This window comes from Grus americana, chromosome 1 (assembly GCF_028858705.1).
Source record: "Grus americana isolate bGruAme1 chromosome 1, bGruAme1.mat, whole genome shotgun sequence".
Lineage (NCBI taxonomy): Eukaryota > Metazoa > Chordata > Aves > Gruiformes > Gruidae > Grus > Grus americana.
The window spans coordinates 119181285-119201966 of record NC_072852.1 but is presented as its reverse complement, the minus strand read 5'-3'; the positions used below and the strand labels follow the sequence as shown (position 1 = coordinate 119201966).

General features: G+C 41.3%; 1 protein-coding gene across 2 annotated transcripts in view; it reads left to right on the top strand.

The window, feature by feature from the left end:
• The window catches only part of KCNJ6 (potassium inwardly rectifying channel subfamily J member 6), a 170523-nt gene that overhangs the window by 119421 nt on the left and 30420 nt on the right, over positions 1-20682 (top strand). For both annotated transcript variants that reach the window (XM_054813407.1, XM_054813406.1), the window contains one exon: positions 7085-8005. In XM_054813407.1, coding sequence (XP_054669382.1) covers positions 7108-8005 — 898 coding nt within the window. In that variant the 5' untranslated portion in view covers positions 7085-7107. The remainder of the gene's footprint in view (positions 1-7084; positions 8006-20682) is intronic.

Below are 20682 nucleotides of genomic sequence, written 5' to 3'. Positions count from 1 at the left end.
AGGTAGTGAGCACTAGACAAGGGTGATAGACCATCTGCCATAAAGGGTAAGTAGTTGATAATTTAACATATAGCTTGTGACAGAGATTGCTCGTACCATTGAGGGAAATAACAATGAATAAGAGCATGGCACAAGCCAGAGCATATGTTCGATATCAGCAATAGCCCATACATATGTTGAGTCTGCTCAGAAGAATAGCATCTAGACTGCACTGAACTGGGCCCCCCAGAAAAACTCTGGACATTGGTTCCAGTCACCACATCCATAAGGGGGTCAATGGCCAGCATGTATGCTGACATCAAAAACAATAGGTTAATTTGTGTAGATTCACAGGCTTTCAGGAGAACCCTTACCTGCTCTGAACCTCTAGCTCAAGCTTTTCTGGAAGCCAAAAGTCTGGTAAAAATCATGTATAACTAGACTAATCAGACAGGAGCAGAGAGATGTAACAGCAAATTCCATTCCAGAAATCTATTTTCAATGCCAAGCATTTGCACTGGAGAAGGCTCTGAATTAACACTGGCTCCAAGCACTCAGACTTCAGGTAGTAAACAAGTTTCATAATCCAATTTGGGATCCCCAGCCTAACGAAAGGCAGAAGATGTTGATAATCAACTCTCTTCTCCACACATCTTTGCAGGTTCAGAATATGCAGCCTTTTTACACTGCTCCAGATACGTTACAAAGCTGAGGCTGTTTGGCTTCCCTGTGCTTCACGTGAAGCTACATTTAGCAAAGCAGATGTAAAAACAGCATTCTGTAACCTTTAGTTGTAAATTCTGTAACAAAATTGGTTAGAATCCAAGATAAAACCTACAAGGTTAAATGACTACCAAAAATGGAGTCATGTTTTTTTAAATTCACATATCAGCTTCATTTTCTGTCCTCCATAATAAAAAGGCCAAGAATCAGAAATGAATGGAAATGTTTGTACTGCATAGAGGCAAAGTGTTACTCAGGCTGATTTTTTGCAGCTGTACAGGCTTAAAAGAAATGATAATAGTAAAATGTTATTTTTATCAAGTTGGATTAGAAGTCAATGATGAAGCAGGTAGTGTGAAAAAAACAAGGTATCATCCTTCCAACCTCTTTCTAATAATAAATATACTTCAATTTGCATTTCTTTTAGTGAAAACTGCTGCTGAAATAAATTTAAATCACATGCATGCTCTCTCTGAAATTATATTTATGATTCTATGCGTGCAAATAAGTAATTTGGTTCTTGAAGAAATTTGCCAAGTCAGTGTTTCAACATTTCAAAACGAGGACTAGACAATGTTCCCAGCCAAGTGAATAGACAATCTTGCGTTGATTTCGACAGCACAGGAGCAGTTCCTAATTCCTTTCTTTTTTCAGAAGAAAATCTGCATTTTGTGATAATGACTGCTTACAATTGTTAGCTGATCATAAAAAGCTCCTTTTTTTTTTTTTTTTTCTGTAAACAAGACTCTTTCTCCTCATATCTGGTGGTAATGTACAGTGTCTCGCAGTACGGATTACCTGGTCTCACTGAGAGCGATACAGACTGAGTTCATCAGATAGGCAAATCCCCCTCTATTCTGAAAAGATCTGTTCCTGTGCCCTCGGTGCTCATCAGACCTGAGATTTTACAAAGCTCTGAAACAGTGACTGAAACCAGCCAGAGATCAGGCAAAGCATTTCAAAAGCTCCCCGTCTGCTTCCTCTCTTTGACGACTTCTTCTTGCATCGCAGGCAAGAAAAGAAACAGAAAGAACCCAAACTTAAAGCAGAGTATTGAACATTGCAGAAAATGTCTTCCGCTGTGCAGTGCTACGCCGCCTTCTCCTGATGTCAAAGCCTAACAACCTCGCAGAGGCAGTGGGGAACAGAAATACCCACCTGGTACTGCCAAATATTCCGGAGATGAGTTCAGTGTCAGGGAGGCTTGTGATCACAGCAAAATGAGAGCTGAATACTGAAAAATGTTCACAAAAGACAAGCTTGGACCTTACAAATGCAAACACCTGCTTAACTTAAAAGTTGCCCTTATCCTATCAGGAAAGTGGGGAATGACCTGCGTGCAGAGAGAAATCACAGTCAAAATGATGCCTGCTCGACTTTTGTATGTGTGCAATAAAGCCCATGAGAACAATTTGTAGATTATAAATGACTTTTTTGAAAATAATGAATTTTCATAGAATCATAGAATCATAGTTTCTACGAAAATTCATTATTTTCAAAAAGTCATTTATAATTTTAAAAAATTTGCATGCAAACCATTCACAACTATGTTACAAAAGAGAAAATTAGTCTACTAAATTACAGTGAAACATTCACTAACCTCTCTATATCATTTTCTGTTACAAAAAGATCAGATATAATTTGTAATACTCTCTGTTGAAAATCCTTATTACTTGGCAGGTCATCCTACAGCTCTGATACAGTATATGATCAGAATAGGCCATGAGTATTTAAATTAGACAAGTATGTCCTTCACATGCTTCCTTTTGGTTTGTATTTGTACAGTACCAGGACAAGATCTTTGAAGCACTACCAAAGTCTAAAAAAAATCACATTGCTAATGATAAAATGATTCCTTAGTGATTATAGTAATATGTCACATTCGCAGCCACGAAGGTCGGGAGAGCATCTCCTATACAGCTCATAGTTTGTTGTTGACACTGGATTCATGTTATTCTACAGACTCTAAATAAAAATATGTGCTTGGAAACACTGGATTATGCCTTGCAAATACTGTTCTGGAATAGACAAGACCAGGACACCAACACTGGTTGCATCTTTGCTAGAAAATAAAATGTTCCCAAGCACTGGTACCCAATTCCTTTTATGGTAAAATTCCTAGAAAAGCCCCTGGCATGGTTTTGACCAGTGCAGAACTGAGTACACACAATTCCTGGCGACATTTCAGGTGTTAGCATGGGACACAGACTATTCCTAATAAGCAGATTGTATGAGACTACCCTGTTTTGAAAACAACAGGAGTTCAATAATTCAAGTGTAGGCTGTACCGCTCCATTTAGCCTCCATGCTAAAGAATAGGCCTGGGCACATTTAATTTACTGGTATAGTACATACTGCTATGATGAAACATCAGTGAACTATTCAGGGACTTATTTAGGAGAACTCCTTGTTATTTGCTGGAAAATGAAACAAGTCGCAGAAATCTCATATGTGTTGTATGCGTTTGCCTAAAGGACTCACTGAAACAAATACTTTGAACAGAATGCTCTAAATTGCCCTAAATTGGCACGGTATTGCTACCTGGCCGTTGTGTTCAAACAAACATAATGTTTACTGGGAGAGGGGGAAGCATTCAAAAGAAATACATTTTTTTTTTTTTTTTCAGTGCAGATTAATAATATGTATATATTTTTGTCTTGAAGAAAAGCGGAGAGAGTAAAAATAGCTCTCAAGCGAGATAGATGCTATTCGCTCCTCTGTTCCTGGAACCATGACAGCCATTATATAACCAAAAGGAAAATTAAATGAAATAAACAGCATAAGCTAATTGGGTTGATATCAAGTAAAAATATAATTAGTCAAAGTGTTTTGTGGCAAAGGCACTGACAATATGTGGCTGTTCCTCAGCCTTAGTGGTGAACAGGGATCCTGCCATGTGTTTGAAACTTATTCATCAAGCATTTCCATGGAAACACACAGATGCACAATCCTTGGATCACTTATTTCAGGAATTGCTGCTCCCAAGGTTCACTCTGGAGTGAGAACTCAGGCCAGGAGAGGGTGACGGGCTGTGACTCTCATCTAGAAACCTCCCCATACAGGTATTTGTTGGGTCTCACAATACAAATTGGGTAAGAGAAATAGTAAAAGAGCATCTTGCTTAAAGAGAAAAAGGCTAAAAACTTGACCTTAATTTTTCCTCTCAGAGACTGCCTGATATTTGAGAAATGACAGCACTGGAAAGAGCCCGAAGAGTTTACAAAATGGCCAGATGCCCCCAGGGAGATTAAAATGTCCGCAAGAGTGTTAGCAAGACGCTATACTGAGAGAGACGGGTTAAATGCAGTCACTGCGCCTGGCTGTCCAAAGCTGCCCTCTTACATGTCCAGATGGGAGTCAGCTCTGCTGCGACGTCTCACGGCTGAGAAAAATTCTTCCATGTTGGAAGGGGCAGGTGTCTGAAGCCCACTCACAGTGACAGCCCACCACCATGCGCTGGGGAGCACAGCAGCTCCTTGCTCCAGCTACAAAACCTGTGGCCGCTTGAGAAATTGTGGCACTTAATTCTCTTCGTGGGTCAGCTCATGTACCATAACAGACAGGAAAGTCTGGTTATGATGCACAAGGGCTTAATCAACACAAAGCATTTTGAAAGCATCACTACAATTTGTTGTAAGAATAAAAGGTGCTTTGTTGCTAGCAAGTACTTCTATAGGAAATAAACACGGTATGCAAAGCAGGCTAGCTGGGCGCAGGGTACGACTGGTAGGCATCCCTGGATGGGGACGTCCCTTCAGATTTCTCCTGATGTCGCTAATAAAATCAGCACCTGTCCCCCCCTCCCAGACCTGTTATGGTTTTTAGCACACTTTGCCATTTCTGGTAACAGATGCTTAGGCAGGGAGGTCTAGGACATGGTTGCCTTTAATAGCAAGGGCAAAAGTAAGGTATGTTCTCAAAGGCAACAGGGGGCACCTGCACCCTGTCTCTGTGTTCATGCCAGGGTCTAACTGGGAGGGGAAAGCAAAATATTCATAATGCCTTAAAGATAATGAACCATACTAAACCAGCATTACTAGTCTAACATACATTGCATTAAAGCCTCAAAAGCCAGAGCCTTCGTAGGCTGTTTGTGAGTATTTGAGGGGTCTGTTACTGCAGTGATGTGATAGCTCCTGTGGACTGAAATTTCCTTAGGCACAATAGAGAGTTAAGCATAAAGTGTGAAGCCTCAACTTCAAATTTTCTGGCTTTGGCTTAAGTCTGCCTCACAAAGGTCCTGCAATGCCTTTTTATTGTGTTTATTTCGTCATACATTACATAGCACTAATGATAATGCAAGTAGGCAAACTGTCACCAACTGGGGTAAGTTCATTCAGAACTGACTGCCTTGTGACACGACTTCCAGTGGTGCCGCTACCATCAGCCTGAATAATGCTCTCTTTCCACGCAGCAGCAAACTGAAAAAGTGACACAGGATGGAACGCACAGTCTTTAAACACAGACCCGCTCTCAGGTTTCCATGCTACTGCCAGCCTTTGAGCCTTTCTTTTAACACAGAAAAGGCTATGGGGCTGAACAGAGGCTTGGCCAGCAGTGGACCTGGCCAGAAGGAGAGACAACCAGTATCCAACCCTTTTTTTTTTTCCCCTGGTCACCCCTAAAACTTCACAAGGGTCTGTGATCTTTCTCCACAGGTATGAGTCTGCACATCTTGAAAAAGCTACAGGTGCTGTGAGACTCCACAGATATTCTGCTGTGTAGCACATGTTTCTAAGAGAGAGTGACTAAAACGGTCTTCGAGCCGTTACTGACCCACCAAGAGCAGCCCCTTGTGCAACCCTCTCTCTGGACAAGAGCCCAGACTTCCCTGGTAACTCCTCCATGTGAAAGGGTTTGGGTCTGCTGCCCAGGGCAGTGCCAGGCAGAGGCACCCCTGCCCATGGGGTGCCAGAGACGGGACTGCTGTGTCAAGCAGGAGCTTTGATGGCTTTATGCCCCCATTTCCCAGCCACGCAAGAGGTACTCAGCAGCAACTGGAGCTCAGGGAAATTAAGTGCTTCCCAACCCAAGCTGCTTGCTCCCAGCTCTCTGCTTGAATGTCACCATCCATAGCAGGACTGGGCAGCCCACACCTGAGCCTGCACAAAAGTTACTGCAGAACATTAATGTAAACTGTGGCCATTGCAGGGTGCACCAACAACACGCAGGTCAATGCCCTGACTGTTCAGGAAGAGCATCTCTGTAAAGTGATGGTACAACATCACATCAGTGCTACTATATTCAGAGCCAAGCATCTAGGCAGAGACAGCAGAAGCCTTTTCCCTTCACAGCTTGGCGGCAGAACGATAGCAGTTAGCCAGAAGGGAGAAAATTAGGAGTTCAAGAGCTGAAATTCCTGCAGGCACAAGCCCCAGAGCGCAGAAGGGTTTCCAGTAAAAAGACAAAAGTTACCCCAGGTCCTCAGCATCATGCAAAACCCACTTGATTAAACCACTCTCCTCCTCAGTAAACTCTTCTTTTTTGCACATAAACATAATGAAGCTATTTATCTCAGAAGGCTGGGAAGACAAAAAAAAAAAAAAGGCAGTTACTGTCATTTCTGGGTTTTAAATTCTTCTAAGACCCTTGCGGGGGAACTTTGTGTAGGCCCATACAGTTAGAGAAAAAGGCACACTTGAATTAAAGGCCACAGGCATACTGAATTAAAATGAAATCATGTTCTGAAGTACTGTATGTTTTATGTTACTGGGAGAAGGACGTACAATTCCCCGTCTCACTATCAGCGAGACATTGATTTTCTGTGGAAGTGTGCTTGAATTGCTCTTGGTATATATTACAGTAAAGCCCTGCTTTCCTTCAACAAGAGTAGGATTGGTTCTTTCTAAAAAATATTGGGTTTTTTTTAAACTCCTTATATTTATTTAATACTTTCCCCACAGCAATGCAATTGATAGAAAAAGTAGCTCACAATTGCTCATTTTCTGTGCTCATCTTGTTGACTGAAACCCCCAAGCGAATCCGTTTCCTCATTTGTATCTGCTATCTCCCAGAAGATCTTTCTTGGTGCATAAGAAACCTAATTTGTTAAACTGTAAAGGAGGGTGGGGGGAAGAAAGATCTGCTTGAACACATCTTGCAGAATTTAAATATGGCTGTAGATAGGAAGACCTGATAGATAGGAAATGAGAAAGACAATTTTCCTTCAAAGTATTTCTATTTAGCAATAAATTGAGGATGCTTGGCATCGTTTGACTTTTGTGTTGTGCGTCTAATAGGTGAGCAAAGAACAAGGATGATAATTTTATTGATTGACAGCGATTTCATGCCAGTAATACAGGAAGAATTTGTGTGTTGACTTAGAGAAATAATAAGAAAAATAATGCCTGCCTTTTTCTTGTTTGTTTGTTTTTAATGGCAGCTAACGTACTGGAAGAAGACTCAATGGAGCAGGACATAGAGAGCCCTGTCACTATTCATCAGCCAAAGTTGCCCAAACAAGCTAGAGAGGATCTGCCAAAAAATATAAACAAAGAATTTGCCAAGAGAAAAATCCAGAGGTATGTTAGGAAAGATGGGAAATGCAACGTCCACCATGGGAATGTCAGAGAGACTTACCGTTACTTGACTGACATCTTCACTACCTTAGTCGATCTCAAGTGGAGGTTCAACCTGTTGATTTTTGTCATGGTTTACACTGTGACCTGGCTCTTCTTTGGAATGATCTGGTGGCTAATTGCCTACATGCGAGGAGATATGGATCATATAGGGGACAGCACGTGGACCCCATGCGTCAGCAACCTCAATGGGTTTGTCTCAGCCTTTTTATTCTCAATCGAGACAGAAACCACCATTGGGTATGGTTACCGGGTCATCACGGACAAGTGTCCCGAGGGAATTATTCTGCTTTTAGTGCAGTCTGTTTTAGGTTCTATCGTCAACGCTTTCATGGTTGGCTGCATGTTTGTGAAAATATCCCAACCCAAGAAGAGGGCAGAAACCTTGGTTTTTTCTACAAACGCAGTTATTTCCATGCGGGATGGAAAGCTGTGTCTGATGTTCCGAGTAGGAGACCTTAGGAATTCACACATTGTAGAGGCATCAATACGAGCCAAGTTGATCAAATCCAAACAGACAAAGGAGGGGGAATTTATACCACTCAACCAGACAGATATCAACGTAGGTTATTACACAGGGGATGATCGTCTCTTTTTGGTTTCACCACTGATCATCAGCCATGAAATTAACCAGCAGAGTCCTTTCTGGGAGATTTCCAAAGCCCAGTTGCCCAAAGAGGAGCTAGAAATTGTTGTAATCCTAGAAGGAATGGTGGAGGCAACAGGTAACATTTCTTATACTTTGTATAAGGTAAATGCTTTAATTTTAGAAAGGAAAATCAGTGGGTTTGCTTCACATTAAAGGAATCACTTCAATAGTCATTACATTCGAAAAAGGCGTCAGTTATCTGGTTAGCTTCAAAATTAAAAGCATGCCCAGTTTAATTGTCTGTTCCATCTTGCCTAATGGAATTAGTGTTGTTTCTGCTCTGTTTGGAAAATGGGATCGCATTTCTCATTTTCTAAATTTTTCACAGCATGTCACCCAGTTATTTGTGATTCTATTGCAGGAGCAACTCAACCACTAGGACCTTGTGGGATAAAATGATTTAGAAAAAAAATTCAATACAAAACTCTGTTTATGATTAACATGGAAACACCATAGTTCCTGCTGCTTTCAGTCATACATGGGTAACTGCAGAATAACTGCCTCACACGTGAAATTCCTAGCCTGTTTGGATCCATAGGACGTGATAATGTGTTCAGTTTTCTCTTTTTGCTTGCTTGTTTGCTTGTTTTTCTTTTAACTTGTAACGTGGGGCTTGTTCTACTTTAGTTCACAAAAGATCTGTCTGATTTTGTATTTCACTGAGGCCCCCTACACACTGCAGAAGTGTACAGAACACTTAAAGCTGGTGCACATAAATAAGGCGTGTTATGTCACTGGAGTCTTGCTGAGAGGCTGTTTGGTCATTACCTACAACTATACAGCAGAACATCAAATATCACTTGACGTGGAGAAAATAGTGCTTGGAATTCACAGCAAAAGGACTAGTAATGTTTCTTCTTTGCATTAAAGCCAGAATAGTAGAAGGACGCTTTCTCTAAAACCGCTGTACCTCCTGCAGTCAGAGTGCTGGTATACTTGTTTTAGGAGCTGAAGGGATTTTTTTTCCTGTTAATGATAGCACCGATCTCTGAAGTGAGTAAATATAATCAGTACAAGGGAATGGCGATTATAAAATGAAGAAAAGATGTGCTTGGGGAGGAGGAAACACTGCGTATAGAAATAGAAGAACCAGACTTGCCATTTTTCCCCACTCCTGTAGCAAAAGCCAGGAAAGTTTGAGGATGTGGATTACACATCTCTGACAGAGGTAAAACCTTTCTAACCCTGACTCATGTTTTGCAACTGGAGCCAGGAAATAAAGAGCAGTCTCTTACTAGAACATGTGTGTGTGTTTCACACATCTATTATGTGGTGTCAGAAGAAAACTGCATTTGTCACCATATAATAAACGTGTGAGACAAAAATGGAGCAAAAAAAAAATAAAAATTGAAAGAAACTTGGCAGAGAATTTGAAGTGGTAAATGCAAGGCTTCCAAATTTTCCAGGAAGTAGGTGGTACTGAAGAGAAATCAAGATGAAATGTTTAGTGTTTCTGATACGTGCAGTAGGCACAGAGGTTTCAAACATCTGCATCACCTTCATGTGAGATGATGAGGAAATTGCTGTTTGTAAGCTGAAACCATTTTGAAATTTCTGAATTGCAACTAAATGAACTTGACATCCCAAAGAGTAGTGGATATTTTCAGGTTTACTGAACACCATGTTTTCCAGAAAAATGATTGGCAAGTAGTAGAAATATAAAAAAAATCTCACTGAAAATGCCTATAAGATCAAAAGACGGTATACTTCTGCAGTGCATCAAATGTAGCTTTGTTGTCTTAAGCCTTGTCACTCTTCATTGTTTAACCCTCCCTCCCTTACCTCATCTTCACCTCTGCACGCTCGCACGGCTCTCTGGGCCCTCCTTTGCTGCTCTGATACTGACCACAGCTTCCATCCAGCCATTATCAGCCTTCGCCGGAGGGGGCTACCTCTCAGACTGCTTGGGCTGGCAAATTCTAAGTTAAAATGCTGGAAGAGTCCATATTAACAAAAAAACCTGGATGCAGTGATTTGAAAACCCACTGAAGCCATCCAGGATTAAGGTGTTACCCTGGCACTGGATAGGTAGCTACATTTACCATTTTAAGTTGTGCCATTTTGTTCTGTTTGGGTCGGCCCTCTAGCACACAGCTGCATGAGATATGAGGGGAGGGCATCGAATAAAGTTGCTTAACTATGGCATCAGAAAGATTGACATTGTAATTACTAGCACAACTTCTAAAATATATTTGTGCAGAAGTAGCCACATGTTCTGTGCTTTGCCCACATGTATTAGGTTATTTTTGTTGAAGGTGCAATCAGGCTAACTTTCCACCAAAACTAGACATTTTCCCTTTTTTAATTTACAAATATTTTTCAGTTACATCCTGGCAAACACTGAAAGCAAATTTAGGCCATCATACATTCACTTTTCCTTCTTACTCCCAATGTAGAGTGAGAACAGCAAAAGAAGTTGCTTATAAGTTCATCTCCAGCCCTGGAGAACAAGCAACACCTTACCCATCATACCTGCCAACATTGGTCAAAGTCACGGGATATAAAAACATTCAACCTGAAGCTGAGAAACTGTGACCTCAGCTATAGCAACATCATCATTCAGTATTGTTGCTCATGGATTAAAACCAGATTGAGATCATTAGCTTATGTTATTCATCAGAAAAGCCACTCCCAAGTTTGACCAGTGGAAACAATCCTTTCTCTATTTGCAGAGCTTCCTCACTCTAACATTTATCCCTTTAATGAGAAGTAACACAGTGGAAAATGCTAAGTATAAACATTTGCTACTAGTTTTATTAATTATTGATATTATTCTGGTTTAAGTTTTATTGAGCAGGTGATATCATTTAATACATATATAATACTTTCCACTTTAAGGGCTCGAAAAACACATCTACCTGTAGTGTGAAAGACAACTGTTTACGCAGTGTCATGTGAACTCTTCATTGCATGTTAGGGCAGGAAATGAAGAGTAATGCATCTTATTAAATGAAATTGAAATAATTAACCAAAGTAAAATTCAGCAGAAAGATCAAATCAAGGACTCCCTAATCCACCTTGGGAGCATCACTGTATCTTTCTGAGATGTAAAAAAGAAGTAGGTATGTCTTTACCAAGGCAGATACCAAAATATCAGCTTAGGAATTATCATTACACTTTGACTGTTTACATTCATTCTACCATGAAGATTACTTTGAGGCCAGAATCTTCAACAAGGCACTTTCACAAGACACAAAGTCAGTCTGACTACTTCATACAGCATCAGCAAAAACTCAAAATAAGACTTTTTTTTAAATGTTTGTTATGGATCCTTCCAATATGCAATTTTCCTTATTTATTTATGACATTCATAAACATCCCTTTTGGTTCAAAGGATAACACTCTTGCAAAGATTTACTTCTGTGGTTTTCTTGATACTGATGCACATATCTCAAGTGTCCAAAAAAACCAGTCATGCTGTGAAGTACGTTAGGCTGCCATGAAGCAACAGACAAGCCTTCAAGACCAGAGGGCAAAAGTCCAACCAAGCATCACCACAGCCAAAGGACACATCTGTTATTTTCACCTTCTGCAGCCCCTGTTCCATTTCCCACTATGCAAACAGCAGGTAGGAGTGCCGGTGCGATGCAAGGATTGATGCTAACTGCAAAACCTAAAGTAACATCCACCTTTAATGGAGAAGTTGTTTCTGAGCCACTTACGCTTCTCTCAGTGTTAGGCTACCGCTATAACACTGACAGACTAGCCCCATACCAGCAAAGGCTCTGGTCCCACACTAAAAAAAGCACGATCCTGGCATCCCTCCGCTCTTTATGGGAGAGCTGTAACACTAAATGCAAATGATCTAACTGGAGAGAACATGACTAACACACTGATCTCAGTTTAGCAGTATTTGACATTTGCCATTCAAAATAGTTGGTTTATATTAAAGTGCCATCACTGCTTTCATATTATTTTCTGGAGACCGCTTAAGAAATTTGTTAGAGTGTGCACATTTATAGCAATGGAATTTGAGAATTTTTTTTTTTTTCCCCTTGGACCAACAAAAAAACTTAGGCTCAGAGATTCTGAACCCTGTCTCCCCTGAACAGCAGCCACAAAAACTTGGATTTGAAGAACTTATTTCTTTGTTTTAAATTCAAATAAATCTACAATTAAGAATTTTTATGATAATTTAATAGCCTCTTCCTAACAATAGATTTGAATTTTTTAGGCCTTTTTCGTGAAATCTATTTTTAAGGGAGGTCTTATAATCATAAGCAAACTAGTCATTTAAAAAAATTAAACAAGATTCCCAAATATATAACTCTAATATGGGAAATAAACCAAGAACAAGAACAGGAAAGTCTTTTAAATTTGGGGAGGTGAAGTGGGAAAGTGAGGTATGTTACAATGGCTAGAGAAACAGAGAGAGAAAAACTGAGAAACTCGGAGAGAGGGATTTACTAAAAAAAAAAGGACAGAGAGAAAGAGGAGTATCCTGAACAGCCCATCGCCTTGTTGGTAATGCGGTTCCTGAATCATAAGCAGCGTGGTTCAAATCCTTCCTCTAAACCTGCATGAAAACAGCATTTTCTAACACAGGAAAAGAATATTGAAGTGGTAAGCCAGCAAGACCCTCACCTCAGACTCGGTGAAGCTGTATCTGGCCAGTAGGGTGCACTAGATGACACTCTGGCTATTCCCTCTGCCACCAGAAAAAAAAAAAACCACCAACCAAACCACCAACCAACCAAAAAAAAACCCCAGAAAACCCCCATGAAAACCAAAACAGTACTGAGAAAAAAAAATTACCTACACATTTATAACTGTCAAAAAGTAAGCAACAAAGCTAGACAGATAACTTTAGGTTCGTATGGATAATTTTACAAATAAACTTGTAATAGGGTGCATTTATAATTCTGACACATGGGCTGCTTGAAAGCAGTATTTGCAGAATGGTTTATAGATACGTAAACAAACACACTTGCCAGCTGTGGAAAATGTGTGTGGAAAGCAAGAAAAAGTTCACGTAGATGGTTATTTATATAGTAAATAATGCTATCGACTAGACAAACATTGTATAAAGCTGTTCCCACTCTTCACTACAGCCCCTTTGACAGACTGATTTATTGTCTTTTTTATTTCTCCCTGATTAATTGCCATATTTACCCCTACCCTTGCTGAATCGTAACAAATATCTCCCTTTGATACATATGTTAGCAGTTCCAACCTTTCAAAACATCTCAGCAGACTTTGCTCTCTCTCCAAATAAGCATTGCTCAGGTTACAATTTTTCACTAGAATTTTTTACTGCTCTTCAAAGAAGAGATGTTTATGTTCTCAAATTTCTTCTTAAGGGAATGTAGATGAAAAGAAGAAAGGAACCAGGATTTCTCACACCCAGGTGTTTCTGCAAGGCAACTGGTGAAAGTAGATCTGATTGTTGTGCTCTGGGATGTGACCAACGTACAATGACTGAAATGCACTTTAAACAGGGTTAATAATAAACGGCTTCTGCCGTAAGCTGGATCACCACCATTTCAGGAATGGTCAGAATGGCTCTTCAGTCTTTGGTTTTTCTTTCTGTTTTAAGAGTTTTACCATCTCTTGATGCTAGGTGCTAGACTTAGACATCCAGGTTCACCTTCATATATCCCCATTTCTCTAGTGCTTGCCAGCTATCCCTTTCACTTATGCTCCTTGCTCACATTTTCATTCTGTTAATTCTAACAAAATGTTTCATAGTTATTAATTCTAACACAGAAAATTAGGGATGTTAGCACGAGTGATTGCAGTCATGAGCTGGAATTCTGAATACCGGCAAAGAAAGGGACTCCAATTTCCTTGTGATGTTTCTTTCAGAAAGCTTTCTCTACAGGTAGATAAGATTAGTCTATTTGGCGAAGGAGATTATAAGGCTAAAATGAAGCAATTATAACTTCACAATAGTCAAAACACTATGCAAAATGGCAAGAAGTCAGGGAGCAAAGTTCATAAGAAAAGAGATATGCTGATTATAAGTATTTAAACCAAAATTTTGGTGAGAGAATCTGTATCACTTTCAGAGAAGACAGGGAAAAGGGATTATACATTTTGTTTAACAGCTTCATTCTCTGAACAGTGCTGTACTATACAAACATGTTACCGAGTGTTTGATAACAGCCTATTGTCTATCTTTCATGCCTTTCTCACCAATTAGTTGCTCAACTCCTCACAACCACAGCTGCTCCCTCAACTGTAAATGTTCAGATATAATACTCGGATTCAGGCAGTAACTCATATGTTAAAAAGTAAGATCCCTAAAAACCAGGTTTGAGACCTCTCTGTGTTAGAAAACTCTTCCTTATAGCTAATTAGATATTACTAAATAATTCTAGTCTGAACACAAACTTGCAGAAGAAGATCTTCATTTTGCGCATCATGTCCTTGCAAACTGTATTAGGTCATTCTGGGCCGAAAGAAAGGGCAGTTTCCAGTTCTTTGCACGCTCCCGTAGACCTCCGTTGTCAGCGTTGCTCCTTTCCTAGCGCAGTGGCAAGTAGAGAGAGATGGTCTTTGCTCACCACTCCTTCTCACTCGTAAGCCTACACACGTTAGATGGTCTTTGCTCACCACTCCTCACTCGTGAGCCTACACACATTATCTATCCCTTGCGGCATTCATGATCTCCACGGCCAGAGGAACGACAGCATCACAAAGCTGTGCTTTAACACTGGCCCTGCTGCTGTTTCCCTAGCAGAAGGGCACAGCGGGAAGCTGTGCTGGCACCCTCCTCCTTAACCAGCCCAGACCTCACCGGCCACCACCAGCAGACTCCCCCTAAAACCTTGCGGTGCCAGAGGTTTAAGAAACACCGCTGCCTCCAGCACAGCTTCAAGCAACTCTATTTTCCATCAGTTTTAGCACAAAAGCAAAGCACCTGTGAAGGTGATACTGTGGAGTCCTTGGGGCTCCAGACCCAGCTCAGACACCAAGGAATGACTGCGTATTACTGCATGGACCAGGAAAGTAGAGGTTGAGCTGCACTGAGCAGTGATTTTGTTCCCTGTGCCCACACAGTCTCCATCACAAAGATCTCCACTTTGCAAAACCAAAGGGATGATCCTCTGCAAAGGGCACAGCAGCATTATCCAGGTCAAAGGGTTCCCCAGGCAGAATTAGCTCGCTGACCATTTTTCACCTGCTTACAGAGCAGACACATGATTTCTGAGCCCTACTGAGAAGTGCTTCAGGACAATGAAGTGCCTTTTACATTTCTGAGCACTTTTAAAGACAACTGCTATTAACCTGAGCATGCTCAGTTTGTCCACTTGGTCTTGGAAAGGCGTAAATGAAGGATCAGCACTGAAACAGCTGCTTTGGAAATGGAAAAATACAGCTATCATTTCTAATTGTAGACTTTTGCTTTTGGTCATCTGAGGTTGTTACCAACCTGGAGACAAAAGCTGCTGAGCACCTGCAATGAAATTCCAGGCACACACTGGTTTGAGTCAGGGCAGTGTCTCACCCCTGGAACTTTTGCCGAAACAAACTCTTTCATGTTGAAAGAATGTTCATTCGTGTTTGATCTCCTGATATGAAGCATACTTAACTAGCCTGCAGTTCAAAACATTCGGAAATATTTTTGGCAAACTATGTTCTTGCCCACATTTCTAAAAGACCTTTTCACTTCTCCCTTTAGTGCTTACTTGCTTCCGGATGTATAATATTGTTTCCTCCTGTTTTGTCTCACTGAATTGTAATGAAGGATAAACATGTTACACTACACTCCTTGATTACAGTAAGACCTCTCTCAAGTTACAAATACTTACATCGGTTTCTAATGAATGTAAGCAGACAGTTTTCACAAAATTGAATATAGCAATAAAAGTAAAATTAAAAGTGACCTAAAAAATTAAAGAATGAGCAAGCGAAGCTGTTAAGTAAACCAGAAATTCAAAATCAGCATTTGACAGATTAAAAAGAACAAGGCTATGGACAGCAGCTAACTCTGCTGGCTACATAAAGTACATGAAAAAGACAGAGAAGACTTAGGAGTATATGCTTGCTATCCTGGAAAGCTGCTGCCAGCACTAAAAACTCACATTATGGCATAGCCTCTAGGTTTCCTAAGGCCACTACAAAAACGTCCTCAAGGGGTTCCAGCAAAAACAAATCACACGGAATTGCATTGGTCTCAGTGGTCTCAACCACGTCATTTCAAGGAAAATCAAACACAGGTTCGGATTCGCTGATGTGCTCTGCCTGTTTTTCACCACCCTGACACTACAAAGCAGCTGAGCTCCAGTTTATCCGTGCAGGCAAAGGGGATTCAGAGAGCTGCTCATTTGTGTCACTGAAGAGGAGCAAACTAACACCAGGCTGGTGAGGCTGAGCCCGAGCCCAAGCAGCAGCGTAGGCACCGATAACACACACACACATGGACTGCTTATACTCAGCAGCCACACATTTCTCGGGACTCCCACCTGCAATTGCTTGCAGCATCAATCTGTGCTGGAAGGAGGCTGGCCTGCTTTTATCACTGAGTGAGGAGGAGAATCCAGAGCTTCGACGTGAGAATACGCTACCAAATAGCCATATCCAATGCAGCATGCTCTCAGTTTGCAAGTCAGATTACTTTAACAAGTTATTTAATGTTAGGTGCTAATGCCCCCGTAAGTGACCCTGAACTTCTATAGTTGAGTGTTACAAAGTTGATTTTGATATTAAAAAAAAAAAAACATTTCCACCTGAAACAACCTGTATAACTGCCAAGCAACTCATATCTCCTTTTTCTGGTTGTACTCCACTCCCCACTTCTCCAAACCTGATGTATTGGCAGAAGAGATGGAAAGAGAGAGGATCTTCTGGGAATGATGAGGCAGCCACTCTGACAACAAATGTGAAAGGCACAAAGAGCTCGTGTGATCAGCCTTGTGCTCTTGCTCGCTCACTCTCTCACCTTCGCTCCTGCCATTCCCAAGGGAGTCAGAGAAAAAATTGAGTCACGAAGCTTTCCAAGATTTCTGTTCTTCCTGGTTTTGACAATTTTCGTTTGTTGGGATTTCTGTGGAATGGAATAAACCTTTTGTTTAAAAAATGGGATTTTAATAAATATAGGATTGTTGAATTTGAGATATTCCATCCTTACAACTTATCCAAACAAAGAAATTCAATTTAAAGAAACACTCAAAACGTGAAAACAAAGCAAAAATGAAAGAAATCAACAAAAACAGATTTGCAATGGTTATCAGAAACCTGTTTGAGATTTCTGAGGAATGACAAAATTTTATTTAGAAGACCAGTTCAGAAGGAATATTTGCATCAGCTCCACTGACATCTCAGAGATAAATAGTGGGAAAGGTAACACACACTCTAGGGGATTCCCTGCCCTGCAAAGGACGCCAGGTTGTAGGCTCCCAGGCCCCTCCCAGCAGTTTAATTTTACAGACCCATGAACTGTACAAATAGCTTCCCCAGACAGAACTGATCAGGAGTTGACCTCACACCCTGGGCACTAGAGGAGGGCATGTCATAGTTACGTCAGTGTGAATGCAGGCCACTATCGCAGCAAGAGAAGGGGAAAGGGCAGTCAAGACGTCTGCTTCAGGCCAGTTCATGGCACTGGCCAAGGCTAAAAGGGGAGCCAAAGCCCCAGGGATTTGCCATTGAATTCACAGCTGTTACTAAACGGAGTTCGAAGAGACCAGCATGTCCCTGATGTCACCAAAGTGACAGTGAGAATAAAAGAGGAAAAAGACAAGATGAAGAAGGAAGCTGGCAAGAACCACTGCCTACCTCTGCCCTTAGGTACAGGCATTAAACTACAACTCTTAGCACAAGCTATTAAGCAAGTGAATGATACACACCAAAATAAGTCCTTTTGGTAAGGCCAACAGCATGCTGGGCTGCGTTAGTAAAAGTATACCCATCAAGCTTGAGGAAAGTGACTGTTCCTCTCTATTTACCGCTTGTGAGGCCACCTCCTGTGTGCTGTGTCCAGTTCAAGGCTTCCCAGTTCAAGACACACATGGACTTACTGGACCAAGTCCAGCAGGGCCACCAAGATGGTCAGGGGCTGGAGCACAGGACACACACAAGGAGAGGCGGATGGAGCTGGGACTGTTCATCCTGAAGAGACAGTACAGGGAGATCTTATCGCTGTCTGAAGCCACCAATGGGAGATTACAGAGAAGATGGAGGCAGACACATCTCAGAGGGGCAGGGTGACAGGTCAAGAGGCAACACGTGCAAGTTGCAATGTAGGTAATTCTGATTAGACAATAGGGAAAACTGTTGAGGTTTTTTTTACCATAAAGCTAGGAAGACCCTGAAACAGGGGCCCAGGGGGATAGGGGAATTACCATCCCTGGAGATATCCATAACTTGACTGCATAAGCCCTGAGCAACACAAGCTATTTGGCTGTGCTTTGTGCAGTGGGTAGGGCCAGATGACTTCATAGATCCCTTCTAGCCTAAATTAATCTGTGATTATAACTCAAAACCAGTCCCTCCCAGTATTTTATAGCTGTTAAAAACTGAATGGCTTTGAAAAATGAATAGCCCAGCTAACAGCTTGCATTGTTCTCCCATGTCACCATTTAAGAAATTGTGTTTTATATACTTGAAAGCTGTTCTGTGGCCACCATTGAACTGGAGACAGTTGTGCCTCAGAGAGGGGAGGCAGAACTGGGTAAGGAGCGTGAGTTCATTGCTGTGGGCAGGCAGGCAGCCTGTGCAACCAAGCTTTGCTCCAGGATGTCCGATGGAAGAGGAAATCTTAAACTTGTAAGGCTGTGCTCTGTCAGACAATTTGTCTTTGAAGAGTGATCCAAAGATTGCACTAACTCACAGCATTCCTTACTCATCCTGGATTTTGTCCCATTCCCCTGGCCAAGGTCACACTCCTGCATTTTTCTGCCCCTCTAGACAGTCTAGATCAGGTTGAGATGGGCATCCAACATTGCTGTGATTGCCTGCTTCCCTCTCCATTGCACAGGCATTGTGTGATTCGAGCTGCCAACACAAAATCCAACTACAAGCAGTTGCTCAATTATCATTATTGTTATTATCATCATCGTTGTCGTCATCATCATCGCCACAACTGGTAGCCTTATATCTAGCAACAGAGTCAAGAAGTTTAAGATTTGTCTTTGGAGAGAGCCCTAAGGCACGTCGGGGTTAACGACTTTTATTCCACATTTCTGACTGATGCAGACTAATGTGAACTGAAGAGGCAGGGGGTTACCGCTAAAGGAGAAAAATCAATCTGACTATGGCAGAGCTGCCAGGCATCGCCATAACAAAAAAGATTTATGACTCAGCCAGTCCAATTAAATTGCGCTGACACTTTTTTTAACCAGCCATTAGGTTCAATTTTTTTCACCCTTGCATAAGAAGTATTAATTTATTACACTTAGATCTCCAAGATGGGAAAATCCCCCTTCTCTTTTCATAATTTTCAGATTCTTTTTCCATCAGTCTCTTTTTACAGTGAGAAGACAACAAATGAGCTACTTTTTCAGATAATAAGTACAGCAATGAGTTTCTAACTGCCAATAGGGCCATGACAGATGTCATGAAAAAGTGTAGAAGAGTCCTAAGCCAAAGGTTTCGAGTCAGTCAAGGATTCTTTTCTGGCCAAAAATCTGCTTCAAAGGCAGTAGCCATGTCTGTGAAGTGGAAGAGGTTTAGCTTTGCAGTCTGAAGAAAATGTCCTTCTCCTACCACGAGCCAAGGGCAGGCTCTCTCGGGAAGACAGAGGCCAGCAGCAGCTTTTACAACACAACTGCCCCACAGTTTGCCAGCACCTGACTAATCAAGTTTGGTGCTTTATGAGTGATTGATCTGGCCTCGTATTGTGCGCTCTTGTTACAGCAGCTCAGCCCTTTCCAGAGCATTTTTGCAGAGTATTCATTTTTAGAAATACAGTCTGTAAGTACCGTTACAGTTGTGCGTCAAGACCACAGCAAAGCCGTCGCTTGCAGCACTTCCACCACGATCTGCAGTGTGGGGCAGGGCAGGAAGCGGAGCTGACTCCAAGAGAGAGGGGTTGACATCAGCTCAAGGGAGGCATCGCAGCAGCCAGTGCAGAATGAACACAAGGCCACTCTTCATAGCTGGCCTCCTCCAGCTATTCCCCTGAAGAGCAACTGGTATGTTCCCCTTTCCGATTTTACAATTACATTGCTTTTTCTTTTTCTTTCTATAGCAAAGAATAATGAGGCAAAGATCTAACTCCTTTTGAAAGACAAATCTTTCAAAATAGATTCAGTACTCATTTTTTAACTTACAGATGAATTAGACACAGTTGAATGAAAGTTGCCTGTCTGTGCTCCAGAACAGCTTATTCTGTAACTGTGTTCAAACTCCTCTTGAAGACTCTCCCCTCAGGCTTGAACGCAACTACAACAGGGTTTTAAAACCCTGTTACATTAGTCAAGATCCAGGGTTTAAGACACAAAACATGAATCTTAACCTTGCTACATCTGTCTTCCTTTACCCTCCGAAGGGATATAAAATACTGTTCAAGTATTCAAAAGCCATCAGTGATAGAAATCCAGTCCAGAAACACCCCCTACAAATGTGTATCAAATGTTTAACGTACAACTTTGAGCCTGATCCAAAGCTCTCCCAAACCTGTGGAGTAGGTCTCAGTCTCTGGTGGCTTTTGAATTAGGACCCTAAAGGAATATATTGAGCTGTGCAATGCCCGTCAGCTCCCTAATGGCCTCAGAGAAGAAGCAATTAAGATTCTAATTAAAAGGCAAATGGAAGATTAGAAGCAGATAAATGTTTATAATCTAGATAAAGTACCCATACTGGAAACTT